General features: G+C 42.4%; 1 protein-coding gene across 8 annotated transcripts in view; it reads right to left on the bottom strand.

Moving 5' to 3' along the window:
* LOC146647574 (disco-interacting protein 2 homolog C) overlaps positions 1-14,909 on the bottom strand; it is a 195,635-nt gene that overhangs the window by 32,144 nt on the left and 148,582 nt on the right. For all 8 annotated transcript variants that reach the window (XM_085388739.1, XM_085388742.1, XM_085388741.1 and 5 more), the window contains 8 exons: positions 14,465-14,556; positions 9,205-9,315; positions 6,674-6,797; positions 3,011-3,120; positions 1,772-1,874; positions 1,584-1,648; positions 763-856; positions 563-682 (listed from right to left, as the gene is read on the bottom strand). In XM_085388739.1, coding sequence (XP_085244865.1) covers positions 563-682; positions 763-856; positions 1,584-1,648; positions 1,772-1,874; positions 3,011-3,120; positions 6,674-6,797; positions 9,205-9,315; positions 14,465-14,556 — 819 coding nt within the window. The remainder of the gene's footprint in view (positions 1-562; positions 683-762; positions 857-1,583; positions 1,649-1,771; positions 1,875-3,010; positions 3,121-6,673; positions 6,798-9,204; positions 9,316-14,464; positions 14,557-14,909) is intronic.

Here is a 14,909-nt window from a genome sequence, read left to right as displayed (position 1 = left end):
GCAGAGGCGGCTCATTGCTGGTTTTAATGATTACTTCTTCATTTCTAAGCTTTTAGAAACTAACCAATAAAATAAACCAGTCACAGCTCCAAATGTAACCTTTTACGCATCTCTTGTTAACTTTTTTGAAAAGGATCTAAATAAAGAAATGTTTTTCAGGTAACTTGGATACACTGAACACTTAAACAGGGCCCTGCAGGTGTGAGTACACGAACAATCCAGCAGCAATGTTTTAGGGGAAATGCCTCTTCAGCTCATCAGTCATTTGATCTGAACCCACTAAAACATATCTGGAATAAGAGCGCTCAGAGAACACAGGGTAAGGCCTACACTAACTTTGATGTTTTATGATGTTTTTCATGCCCTTTTGTTTGATGTGGCTTCTAGATATTTCTTCTGAAGGTCAACTTTGACCTTGGACACTAACAGTGAAGCTCCCAACTCCTAAAAAAAAACCAATCTTACATCACTAAACATTATCAGTGTACAAATAAATGTGAGTTGGATATTTAGCAGGTAAAGGAGACACTTTAAACATATATTAAAAAGACTGTTAGCTTACAGGGATTTGAACCATCAGCCACCACAAGCATCCGCAGGGAGCTCAGATTGACATCCCGCTGATCCCGGTGGGCCACCAGAGCCCAGTGCATATCCCGCGACTTCACACAGGCCACCTTAGCTGGAAATAAAACATCGCCGGTTAAATGACTGAATTTGTCATTTCAAACAGAAGGAGACTCATCAGATATGTTATGTCACCTTTGTACTGGCAGACTTTTTGGATCCAGGACAGCGGGTTGACCTTCATGAGGGCGTAGGGAATACTGATGACGTGCATCATGTTCATCACACTCTGACAGACGCACACAGAGACACATTAACAGAGATGAAGATGTGCAGAGTTAAAGAAGTGAAACGGACAGAAAGCTGATTATTTTCAGCTCAGATTTACTCACATACTGTACGTGAGTACTTGACCTGAGTATTTTCTTCTCAAAGGCACGTTACACTCCACCGCAGCTCGGAAAGAAATGCTGCTTCCTTTACCGCACTGCATTAATCTGACGGCAGAGAGCCGCTGAACTGAGCGAACTGAGGCCAAAAGTCAGCGCGCTCAGGTTTGTTCTGCCTCTGGTACCCGGATGGTGTCAGATTTGGCTTCATTTTAGTCTGGCTAAGACTTCGAGGTGCACATTAAAGCCAGACTGGGTGGAGAACTGGTATTTATAATCACAGCTGGACTGAATATGTGCACGTGTGGTGGATCGAAACGGGGTAAGATGCAGAACTTCAGCACCAGGAGGCGGAGGAAAGTGTAACTGGGCAGTAAATATATACATTTAAAATTAATTCATATAACAACTGCAATAAACACTGTGAACTGGGAACTTTTAGTAATTTAAGTAGATTTTACAGAGCATGTCTCACGTCATGTATGTTATATATGTTAAGTTCTGGGGCACAAACTAGCTTTTTAACTGTAATTACATTTTTTTTAAGTAAATTCATATTTGAGGCAAAGAGTTTGTTTAACAAAACTATCGTCTTGGAATTGTAGTTTCATACAAAAGTTTTCTTACTGTCTGGATGGCGTGCCACAGTCCTACATCCTTCTTGAAGTCTAGTACATTCACAATGGTCTCAGCTGAGAAACAGAAACAGAGCAAGTCAAACTTCAACATCTGAGCGTCGGAGAGAAACAGCCGACCGTAGCAGGACAGCAGCGCTGTTCAGAGGTTTAATCAACAAGAGTAAATGTGTGTACTACCTTCTGTGTATGAGCAGGACTGTGTGATGGCCTGGCAGTGCGTGAGCATCGCTATCCTCATCACCGTCACTCCGAGGACGCTGCCGTCCTTACACGTCTTATACTGGACAGACAGAAACAGAAGCAGAGTGACGAGGCGGTTTGTTCCCGCGTGCGTGACGATCGTCGATACACAAAAATTCCACGTGTGCTTCTTCCAAGCACGAACGAGAGCCAGAGTGGAAGCACCAAAAACTGCAGTTCCTCGAACGACCGCTTCCCCCACAGACTTTTTTCCCCATCTTTTATTTACAGACTGTGTTTACTTAAAGTATCTACGAGACCCAGAACATCCACGTCCACGTTTCAGTTTTTTAGTGGAGTCAAATTAGTGTCTGCAGCTCAGCCAATAAGCAATTTTTAAAAATATTGATTGTTAAATTTAAGGCTTTTTTTTTTTTTTACACTAACTTCCCAAAAACCTAAATGATGTCTGAGTGCTGTGCAGTGACAGTAATCAGTGAGAGTCTGCACAAAATAAGATCTAATAAGGGCAGGGATAGCTCAGTAGGTAGAGTGGTGGCCCCATGATCGGAAGGTCGGGGGTTCGATTCCCCTGAACAACTACCCTGAGGTACCCCTGAGCAAGGTACCGTCCCTACACACTGCTCCCCGGGCGCCCAGTGGCTGCCCACTGCTTCACTGAGTGAATGGGTTAAATGCAGAGAGGGATTTTCCCCACGGGGACCAATAAAGTACACTTTCTTTCTTTCTTTCTTTGTCTGAAAAGTCTGACATCAGTCGGACAAATGCACATTATTGGTCGCTATGAATCATTTTGAGTCGTAACATTTTTCTTTTTTAATGTCACTGAAAAACTAACATTTCTTTTTAAGCCACTATAAAGTGCACCGCAATACTTTCGCCCATCTCGACTGATTCGTGGCTTCTGTTAAAAATAAAAGGTCATTTTTCAATCGTCCATTTTCTTTAATCATTTTCCTTTAAGCCTTTTTCAAGCTGCAGAGCAATCAGGGAGACATTTCACCTGGCTGCCCGTGCAATTACTAGAGACGTTAGATTCAAATCAATCAGACAGGACGACAGGATTGAGCGGCGAAGCGTCCACCGAGCTGTGGTGAGATTCTAAGCTGGAGGACATGTAGCAGCATTGATTTCACGACTGAAACAACACGGGTGGAAATGTTTTGATGCCCTGACGAGAACATGCATCTGTGTTTCTGTCATCGTTTGAGTTACCTCGATGTAGGCAGTGTCCTGATTGGCTTCCTTGATGTGTGGGAACCAGTCTCGGGGTGGTTTGGAGAGGTGTTTGGACTCCGTGACGAACCACATCACCTTCGGCCAGCCTGAACGCCCATGGAGACAAAACAAACATCCCTTTAACGTTCACGTGTTGCTGGTTAAAGGATTATTTTACTCCACTTAGCCTTTTTTTTTTTTTAGAAAAACATTAACTTTATTCTATTATTTGACTATGAAAAGGAACAGAAAGCAACATGAATGCTTTTAGATTTTTCTCTTCGACAGAACTGAAACTTTGGACTTCACTGCTTTGCTGCAACAGCTGCTGACAGTGCAACAAGGTTTTATTTACACGAAGACAACAAGTATAAAAATGCAGACAAATTATCCATCGATCTTCTTCTGGGGGCGGGTCACAGGGGCAGCAGCCTAAGCAGAGAAGCCCAGACCTCACTCTCCCTGGCCACCTCCTCCAGCTTGCCCAGGGGAACACCGCCAAGGCATTCCCAGGCCAGCCGAGAGATATAATCCCTTCAGCGTGTCCTGGGTCTGCTCCAAGGCCTCCCCCAGTGGGACATGCCTGGAACACCTCACCCAGGAGGCGCCCAGGAGGCATCCTTGTCAGATGCCCGAACCACATCAACTCTTCCATGAATCACTACCTTATCATGGTGGAGGGGTATCTGTGTCCCAGGGATCCCAGGGGCTATGTTGTCGGGGGGCTTTTGTCCCCTGGTAGGGTCACCTGTGGCAAACTGGTCCTGGGTGAGGGACCAGGAAAAGAGCGATTCAAGAGACCCCTATGACAAGACCATCGAGGGAACAGTTCACCCTGCCCGGGATAGTGTTACTGGGGCCCCGCCCTGGAGCCAGGCCTGGGGAGGGTGCCCGAGGGCGACCATCTGGTGGCTGAGCCTTAGTCCATGGAGCCTGGCCAGGTACAGCCCGAAAAAGGGACATGGGCCCATCCTCCTGTAAGCCCATGTCCTGCAGCAGGTGCCGTAGGGGTCGGGCAATGTGTCCAGGAGCGGAGGCCCTGGTGGACCAAACCCCAACTACCAAACAGACAGATTAGTGTTCTGGTTATATCTCTATATAATAACAGTAAGTTACTGAGTGCATTGTGCAGTTAAATCGTCGTCACTTTGAGAATTTAATGGAAAAATGTATAAATGTATGAGGTACAAGCAGTTAATGTGAACTTAATGAGAACTAACAGCAGAATGATTCCATCTTATTGCTAATTTATCACCATCTCGATGCACCAAAGTCGATTTGAAGACGGCAGCTGACTGATTGGTCGCAGTCCACTCTGTGGTCTCCAGTCACTACTGTGTTACTGTAGCATAAGCTAACGTGGCTAACGTCAACACCGCACAAACCAATATGTGACGTCCACCCACACATGTATGTAGTGAGTTACAGTGTGGGCTGCAAACTGAGCCTTATTCATTGAGTCATGGAAAACTGAGAATGCTGAATAATAACTTGGAACAACTGACAACTATCACAGAGTTTGTTTGAGACTGAAGTCATAAAACAAACAAACAAAAAGTTTCTCAGTTCACGTCTCATTACTCTGCTGCACCTCATCTCTTAATTGTCTTTGCAGATGCTTTAATTCAAAGAGACATAAACTCAGAGTCAGTGTGTGATTCATTCTGGCATCCTGGATGAGACGCAGATCAAATTACCAACCTTTAACGCTGAGTCGCAATCGCACCCGTTTGTGAATATAAGCAAAACAATAACGTGTGAAAACTGTGCTGTAAGAGCGACTGGCGCCCTCACAAAGACAAATTATTATTATTATGAGGATGTTTTTCTCCGTGCTGAGCTGTTGCTCGGATGAAAACGAGTGAATGCAGATTGCCGAGTACTGTTAATGCCTGAATTTACTGCTGCTGATTCTGCAGGGGAGCGAGACAGAAGAAACAATCAGAACGAGATGAGCTTATAGCCTGCTGATCAATAAGGGGAGCACTCCACTTTAATGACACACACACACTAAATCCAGGCTGAATAAGGAGCAATAAATCTGCTAGCATGATGTTGCTATTTATACATCCATTACTGCAAAGCAAACAGTGGTTATTAATCAGCAGGCGATTCTCTCTTTTCGTTCACCGCTAACGTCTCTTTTTCCTCCATCTATCACACGACTTGCATCCATTTTTCTCTTCCCTCAGTCGTGTCAGTTATTCTGCTATCGACTTGCATTACCACTTCTCTGACTCTCTCTCTCTGTCTCCTTGTCATCCATTACTCAAACCCAGCCGTCTGCAGTCATCAGTCTGTCCATTTATCCAACTGAACAGCGGGACCACGCTCTGAACTCTGAACCACGTGTTTGTCTGCAGTCTCGTTCAGCCAGTTTGAAAGTTTTAAACGCCGCATTGTCAGGACATCATGTTCAGTCCTGATAATTGCAAGAGTCTGGTGGTGGATTAAGATTCGAATTTGTGATTTAAATAAAGGTTATGGTTATTTTTTGTGGATTTGCGGCTCAAGAAATGGAAAGAGCTGAGAGGGAATTTTGTGATTGCTCACAGAGAGTTTGCTCGGCTCGTCTGTTTGCCAGTGAGATTATACTAAAAATCACTGAGGATCATTTCATAAATCTAGTGGAGATTTGGAGCAAAGCAACAAAACATGGACCACTTTCTTTAAAACTGCAAAAAGGAGCTTTTTGGCAGCTTTGGCAGAGGATGCACTTTTACCTTCACGATGTGCTTTGTTTGAATGGATTGTCCCACCTCCCTGCAGGGGTGTCAAACTCAATTTCACCGAGGGCCACAATGAAAAATGACAATCACATCCAGACCCAAACACATCTGGATTTAATTCATTTACATGTCACACACAGCAGAAATCAGATCAAACAGTTAACAGAAAAAGTGAAACCCTGACACAGCTGACCTGCAGGCCTCATGTTTGCCTTAAATCAGGGATGTCAAACCAGTTGCCCACTTTGGCCTTAAGTGGGTCAATCTGTAAAGACATTTACTTACACATCGAATCCTTCAGCTATCTTCATATATATAAAGCAAAGTGTCGTCTTAATACTATGTCTCAGTTGTTTTCTCGATGATAAAGAAATAGTGATGTAGTAAAGAAAAAAATCTGTCAGGACGACTCTTTGGGTTTAAGCTTTAAGAGATAAATGTATGAAATTACACATTAATTAACAATCAATTGTTTATCTATTATTTAATTACTTTAGTCCATGGCCATGAGGGAGGATTTTATTAGTAAGAAAAGCTGTAAAAATACAGAGAAGTCGGATTGAATTCGTTGGAGGGCCAACTCTGGTCCCCGGGCCTTCTGTTTGACACCACTGCCTAACAACTTTAGGTTGTCCCGATGTCTTTTTAAAATTATTTGAATACAGTTGCTTTCTAAATGGATTCTTTAAAATAATGACGCATTTGAAAAACTCAAATTTGAGCAGAACTTGTCCTAAAAAGCAGGTTAAAGATTTTTAATGGTTTCGGTTAAAAGTTGCAGTTTTTCTGCATATTTCTAAAGACGGACGCTGATTTTATTTCTAAACTACAATCCCCACTGCAGTCTAGATTTATTCAACACTTGTGTTTGTATGAGGATTAAAGATGCATGTATGGATGTTTTTACGAATAAATTTCATGTGCCTCTGACCTTTAAACTGTGGGATCTCTCCAGTGGGACTCTTGGGTAACCCTTTATGGCAGGCGTCACTGGTCAGAGCTACAGTCACTCCACAGCTCCCCAACAGAAACCCAATCTGCTGACTGCCGGCGTCCTGCAGAGAGACAAAGACCATTGATCTGTGAGTCATCAGCAGGATTGGAATCAATGTGTAAGTGCTTTGTGGTCATCATCAGCTTCTCTGTTCTATAAGAGTCATGAAAGGGGAAATCTACAGTGCTGATTATGTGAAATTGTCAGGTTCGCTGGTTCAACTGTGATATTACAAACTAATTTCTACATATAAGAAATTATTCCTGAAACTCCCAAGAATGATTTCTTTTACCTTCCCCTAAAGCTCACTGCTTCCTCTGCTTGAAATCAAGCTGCTTTTAACGACTCTGAGGCAGTTACATCAGTCTGCAAATGTTACGTCTGCTCTTTGCCTTCTCTGTTAGACACAATATTCATACCTTTATCTGAGATTTAGCCTCAAAGTAAGTATATAAGGTGCATCTTTCATGATGCAACCAATGCCGATTAAGCTGCTGCCTAAGTTGGACAAAGCACAAAGGAGATCTCAGATCTCGGGAGTCCTCTCTTCCTGGTTAAGCACTGAATAGCAAACTTTAAAATGCTAATTAGTAAGTGTAGGTGTTGCCACAGTGAGATAAACAGCTCTCGCTGGGTGCAATAGAAACATTGCTAATGAAATAAAACAGCAATAGTCAACGTGAGAAGATGGAAAACCGTGTGGGAAAACACGATGGAAACATGGCGTTTCTGTCGGTTCCTGCTGCTGTTTCCTCGTTGCTCACTGCAGATTCGATGCACATCATAATTTACCTGCTTCTCTGTAAACAATCAGCCTGACAGGAAGGTGTAGTGAAGTGATCACTAGGCTGATCATCAGAAATCCACACTGACTACGAGACTCACACCAGCCCTCCTGGTTCCTCCCAGAGGATATTACAATGCGGAGCTACGCTCAGTCCAAACGATGACTCAAACAAATGTACGGCAGCAGCAGCGCAGTCGCTTCTTCAGAGACATTTGGCTCTCATTACACCTCAGCTCAAAGCTCAGCGGCCTCTGTGTTGAATCACAAAGTGCCTTCCAATGACTCATGTTTTCAGTGCTATCCCCCCCAGTGTTGCATTAGCTCCACTGACTGGCGTGAATTAGCTCTGCACGACTCTGCTGCACGTCCTCTGTTCAACCTGCTCATGCAGTTTCACTTCAGAAAATAAGACGACATTTAAATAGAAATGTTATCAAATTGTTCTTCCAACAATAGAAACTCCTCATTGTCAACCTTTAATGACCAATCCCCTCCTCATGATATAAAGCAGAGCATGTCTGAACCTGTGTGAATTATTCTTGTTTTCTTGGGTATTTGGTAATCTAAGAGATTCGAAACAAACTGCAAGGTACCTGATAACCTGATTCACACAAGAATTTCACTCGCATGTGCTGTGCCAGTGTGCCTGCACATGTGATGTGACAATAAAAAGTGATTTGATTTGATTTGATTTGATAACTGAGCACTGCAGACTGGTAATCCAGTTACCTACAGTTCAGCTCGGGCATGGATCCTTTTCTTGTTGAGCAGCAGCCAAGACATTGAGCTTTGTTGTGGCCTTTATATGCAAACATCCTGTGCCTGAAGACAGTGCACCAGCACCACCGATGCAGTGAAAGTACAGCAAAAAACAAATGGTGTGCGTCACATTTCCTACTTGATGAACTGCTAAAGCTAAGAAGATTTTATTAGAACAAGTCAATCACGTTTGCTGTTTGAAATCAATGCATGCAGTAACCTGGACTCTTACACCAGCTATGAAGCAATGAAGAAATCCAAAACCTCCTGTCAGGATCGACTTGAACTTGAGCAAAACATGTGGAGGGGGTGGTTATCCAACCTTCAACCCCATGATTAGTTTACAGCCTCCTTTTTGTTAGATGCTGTTGAGGAGACGTGGCACTCAAAGGTCCACGAACGCTCCCTGAATTCTGAACTAGATCCCCGAACGTGACGCCATTAATCATCGAGGAAGCCTGTAGTCACGGTGGCCCGTTAACACTGCTATTGGCCACACAAACATTGGAAATCACATCGCACCTTTTCAACAATCACCGTCTGAACAGAAAATACTGCAACAGCCAAAAAAACTACTACATCAATGACCTGACCCTTAAACAGCTTTACAGTCTTCAGAACCGTCCATACTAAGAAAAATTGAGGACTGCACTATTAAATAAAACAAGCATGGGTGCAAAAAATAATAAAAGTTACTGTTTTATTAAGGATACTGCTTCCATTTCTTTTTAATAAACAGTTTATATCCAGTTTTATGTAAATTAGTATTAAGGTTTCTTCTACTTGTATTAAACTGCAGTTTGCTGGCTGGTGTTTTGCCTTTTTTTTAATATTACAAAATACTTTTCACCATATAGTAATATTTAACGCCCACATATTTTTCACTATTCCTTAAATTTTAATTAGACGGTTTTCCTCTTACCTTCCTGGTCAGCGGTACTTCTATTGGCACAGGAACCACCTCAGCCAGCAGGCAGCCATAGAAGGCTGTCATGAAGGAGGCGGGGTCATTGTTAGGGAAAACTAGCGCCACCTACAGGCAGAATGAGACATAATACATGTGTTACAGATTAAAACGGGAAGAAATCTTTGGAAATTTCAGGATGGACGGAAAGTTATGATGTTGCCTTGATGGTTAAAGCAATAAACAAAAAATATTTGGTTATTCAAACCAAACCAGGAGTTACATTTAAACCAATCATAGCCTGAAATATCACATCTGAAAGGATTTCAGAGGTTTTTGTTTTACTTAAGAGAGAGCACGAGACAGAGCAGACAAGGCAGCAACGAAGTCAGGAAAGGAGCATGTTTTGTGTCTGTGATGCTGGATGCTGATGGCTGATAGGAGCTGCCGCCAGAGAACCAGAGAACAACAAAGCTGAATCATTTAGGGGGCATCTGGTCAACATCCCTCCCTCTTTCACTTCCTCTATTCCTCTCCTTCTGCTTTCTTTGTTCTGTTTAATACCTCTTCTACTTTCAAATATCTTTTACTTCACATTCTCCTGCTCACAGTCCTTCCTCTCATTCCAGTCGTCTGTCTTCAAACCTTCTGTTAGCACATTGAGATTCAACTTAAACCTCTGAACTACTGGTTGCCGTTTTAAACAGCTCTTGTTAAAAACACACAGAATACACTAAAACTCAATGCTAAAATTTTAATTTCTTTCAGTAAACAAGCTGCACCTAAAGAAATTGCGCTAACGTAAATTTGGACAATTTCTCCTTTAATGCCATCACCTTGTGTCTTTCACTTCCTCGCAACTTTCTGACTGTGTTTCATAAGTTTGGTGACGTACAGTATTTACAGTACTAGTGCAAAGATACAAACTTCTCTCCACTATCGTGTCCACAGAGCATGAACCCATCAACCCGCTTTCTACGTCACAGCTAGGCTGTTATCTCGCGCTCTAGCATTTTGGTCCAGTTCAGCTCCAGTTGCATGCTGTGATGATAATGGTGGACCCCTGCTTAAGTTCTTAATAGCTTCCATATACAGTACAGTACACCACAAGAGTGGATGTGAGTGTGTTAATGTGTGTGTGTGTGTGGCAGAGAGTTGGCGGTATAAGCTAAGTGCACCTGAATGAATGAGAGTGGTGTAATGATGCTTTAACAGGGCTATTGTTGACATGTGCACGCCTCATTGAAGCGGGTCAGGTTTCATTTGTAAACGACAGCCGAGAGATTCACGTTTTCTGCTTGTAAAGGCTGCAGAGTGCATGTCAGGAAACACTGCACGTACGTGAGCTGCCCACTTGTTTTCTTTACATCGCATATCTCAGTGTGACTTTCGTCCCGTCTCCCTCTCCCACAGCAGATGCCGCCCCTCCCCGAGCCTGGCTCAGAGTTTTTCTTACCCACTTCCGTCAAATGCGTTTCTCTCTTTTGTTGTTAACCTTACAATTTAAAGAGTCTCGTTATTGTGATTCGGTGCTATATAAATAAAACTGAATTGAACTGAACTGCCATACATTCATGGAAATTCTTGATGCAAAACATGCAGAGCTATTCATTGCTTCATGAAAAGTCAGAAAGCTGGGCTAGAAGACTAGAAGGTACTGAATGAATAAAGAGGAATATCTGTCTGAAAATAGAAAAATGATCTCGGTGGGAGAACAATGTCAGAACTGTAAAGATGTGCTGTTGCACCAGCTTTCTTTGGTACCAAGTAAATGCGAAATTATTCCAACCCGATCTCAACAAGACTTGCATAACAGCGATGACACAAAAAGAACGGCTCTAATGCAACACACTAGGCCATTAACTAGTTACATGTTGCAGCGTTGTGTTCTGTAGTGGTAATGGACATCACAGCTACAATGATGTTAATACAAGCATGGGTCCTTCAATTATCTGCACAATGAAAGCTTAGAAGAAAAAAACACTTCCTGTGCACTTGTATACAATCGGGAATGAAATATGATACTTTTGTTATTATTGCACAGAAGGACAAAAGTGTGATGGTGAAGTTCAAAATGCATGAAATAACTGCATTGTACTGCAAATATAAGTATCTGCACAGACAGCATGCTAACACAAAGCTAGTGAAGAACCCAGAGCGGTGTTAAAGACGAGTGTACGCTGGCCCCCAGCCCAGCAGCCAGAGCCTGGACTTCAATAAGTAAATACCTTTACCTGTTTCTACAGCACAATCACAGTGGAGATGGCTTTGAACCTCAAACTTAAACACCAGAAGAAATATCATATGCATGTTTTGATTTGGAGGGTATGCATGTGACAAACATAGGAAAAAAAGAGAAATTCGGTGCAAATCTCAGACAATCCATCCATCCGTACTGGACAGGTACTCCTGAGTGCACCGTGCATTATGGGATTAACACTTCTCAGTTGAAAGTTCTTTATTGTCATTCATCATAAGACCAAATGACAGAACGAGATGACATTATTCAGGTCTCGGTGCTGGTAAGGATTAAAATATAGAAAGCTCTCATTAAAAAGTAATTTAAAAGTAAAGATCTAAGTGAATGTAATAATAAAAAAATAAAAGAAATTGAATTTAACGAACTTGATGATTGTGTGGTGCTCAGAGCCTCTGGGAAATGTTTTTTACTCCTTTCTCATTTTAGTTTTTTCACCTCTGTAATGACTCCCCCCGTGTCACATGACACCACAGCTTTTTAAAAAACTCATTTTGTATGAAAATTACTGCCATTTGATGCTCTTTGCCAGAGTTGGAGTCCGTTTGGATCAGCAGTCCCCTGCAATAATGATGTCATATTAAAAATGTAATTCAAAAACAAAACTTGGCACAAGAGGACTTGTTAAAGAGAAACCACATCCACAGTTTTATCTGATTCTTCAGCAGCATCATTCCCTGAAACCTTACTGAACTTGTTTCTCTGCACAGAAACACAAAACCTCTAACGTAATTTCATAAAGTAACAACTCCTTTATTGTTGCTCGCGTGTAATTAAATCTCATCGGCTTTCTAAACATTCTCCTGTTGAAACCTATTTGTTTAATCGTTCTGCAAAGCACTCTGCTCAGGTGAGATACTGAAAATATGCAGTGTAATTTCTCTAAAAGCTCCAGCAAAAATGTCTTCTAAACAAATTACAGGGGAAAGAATTTGCAATGTAATTAAACACACAGCCTTCTGGCTGAAAACGTCACACGCTGGCATGGAGCCAGTCTTGACTCAGTCTCCCACTGAGCTGGAAATTAAGCTTAAAATAAAGAAGAACGAGGGGCAAGAAGTATGGGTGTCACGTGGCAGCAGAAACATGTGGGAGCATTACTGAACCTTTTTCCACTTAAGCATGATTTCATGTGTGGAGGCATGTGGAGTGTTGGGTAATAGGGGGCTCTGAGCATAATGTGATGATTAGCATGGAACAGAAGAAAGGAAGCACAATGCAAGAGTCCATGTTTAAAGTATTAAGTAACCTCCATGTGGCGGATTTTGCATAAATCCTGAGAGGTGACGTCAGCAAACTCTCTCGCTGCTTTTTGATTTACAAATACCAAAAGAAACAAAGCGGGAAGAGGCTGATGTTTGTGAGTCCAGCTCTTTATACAGGACGCTTCATAATAGCTCACTGGAATAACTTCTTACAAATATTATGATGTAGCATTTTTCTTGTTACAGAGTATTAAAGTGAAGCTGTAGAATGAGAGAGGAGAGAGGAGAGGAGAGAGGAAAGGAGAGGAGGAGAGAGGTGAGAGGCGAGAGGAGACAGGAGAGAGGAGAGACGAGAGAGGCGAGAGGAAAGGAGAGAGGAGAGAGGCGAGGAGAGAGGAGAGGAGAGAGAGGAGAGAGGAAAGGAGAGAGGAGAGGCGAGAGGAGAGACGAGAGAGGCGAGAGGAAAGGAGAGAGGAGAGAGGCGAGGAGAGAGGAGAGAGGAGAGGAGAGAGGAGAGGAGAGGAGAGAGGCGAGAGGCGAGAAGGGAGGACACGCACCAAAGGTTCTGGGTGGAAAAAAACTAAATTGACACATTTCTTTGATGGTGGAAAAAAGGAATTGCTTCAGGAAACCGCTCTGACAGCTTCCTTGTTGATGAAAAGTGTCATACGCAGGAAAAATGTGTCACTTGTTACTGAGAGGTCTGAACAAAACAGAAGGTTGAAAAGGAAAAATGTAATGAAACGGTAAACCAGTCTGACTGCCCGGTGATAGCAATGAAAATCAATTATAATTACTATCCAGGAACACAGCGTCCTTCAGCACCGTTATCTGTCTGAAAGGATTAAAAAAGAGAAAACCTGCAGTGAAACGTTAGACATAGAAACGTATGGTCACACTTCTTTTGGTGCTAACTTTACTGCATATGAATTTCACTTAAAGTTGCAATATTTTAAAAAGAGTGCATTGAAATGAATCATACAGCAACAATTTCTAAAGTTTACAGCAGTCAATTAGTAGCCAAGTGCAACAATACTTAACCGAATGACAAATGCAGTCTTAACACGCTTTGCAAAATATTTTGTTAGAAGAAGAACACAGAGTTGTTTTCTAACCACAAGCTGTTTTCACTCACAGACAACCTGAACTAGAAAAAATGTGTCTGCTGTCGCTACAACAACCTTCATTTACTAGCCCGATGTTCTTTCTGCGTGAAGTAAAGCAGCATATTATCAACTTTAACACTTCGGCGAGCCTCATGATGCACAGTTTTTATGTTTCTGTACCACGGACAGTGACAGGCTCTCCGATCAATCCTTTCAGTTTTTAAAAAAACAAATAAACAAGAAATATAAACTAAAACAAAAACACCCTCCGGAGCTGAAAACTGAAGCCAATGTGGGAGCTGCAAACAGTGCAGTTCCTGCATGAGGCCCTTGTGCACACGCTTACTGACACTACATGGGAGTGTCTCAAACATACTGGATTACATAACCTACTCTAAACTCATAACAATTTAAAAAAATAACACAGAAACCAAACAAAGCGAGCTAAAATAAACTAAAACAACTCCCACGTCAAGAACTGAGGTCTGACGGTTGACTGGGTGTCTCATAAAGTCACATCTGTTGACCCTCCAACGCATTATTGGAAATAACTGCTTGTTTCTGTGTTACCAGATCACTTGCAGATCCTTTTCTCTTTTTCCCCCAATTGTGGCCTCGCACTCATTTCCCCCCCTTGGAAAATCTTCCCCTTTGTTCTCTCTGCGGCTCTCTCCATCTCAGCCCATCATGAATGCTTTTGCCTCACTCACCCGGTCTCCAGGTCTCACGAGCGGTTCTTGTTTGGTTCCCAGTTTGTGCAGCAGATTGTACGCCACCTTCACACTTCTGGACCACAGTTTACCTGCAAAAACATTTAAACGATGACGTCACACAATAGCTCGTGCAGACAGATAAAAGGTGAAGCACGTCTTTGAGAAACGGTTTGAAGTGACCGATAACAAGTTCAAGATGTTGTTGATGAAATACGTCCTCTAGAGATCAAGAGGTGGACTGTCAGGAAGCCTTTCTGTACCCAATAAAAGCATGAAAGAAACATCTCTGTGGGAACAGAGGATGACAACATGAGCCCCCATATGTAACAAATTACAGCACTGATATGACACGTGATTTTTAAAATACTTTGAAGTTTGACGGTACACCTTGTGGGCGGACTGCTATGAAGGTAATCGTATAGATTTCATAACATCCAATAAA

Source organism: Rhamphochromis longiceps, linkage group LG18 (assembly GCF_057381845.1).
Source record: "Rhamphochromis longiceps isolate RC_006_pf linkage group LG18, R_longiceps_female_GT1.1, whole genome shotgun sequence".
Classification (NCBI taxonomy): Eukaryota; Metazoa; Chordata; class Actinopteri; order Cichliformes; family Cichlidae; genus Rhamphochromis; species Rhamphochromis longiceps.
This window is presented reverse-complemented; position numbering and strand designations above follow the sequence as displayed.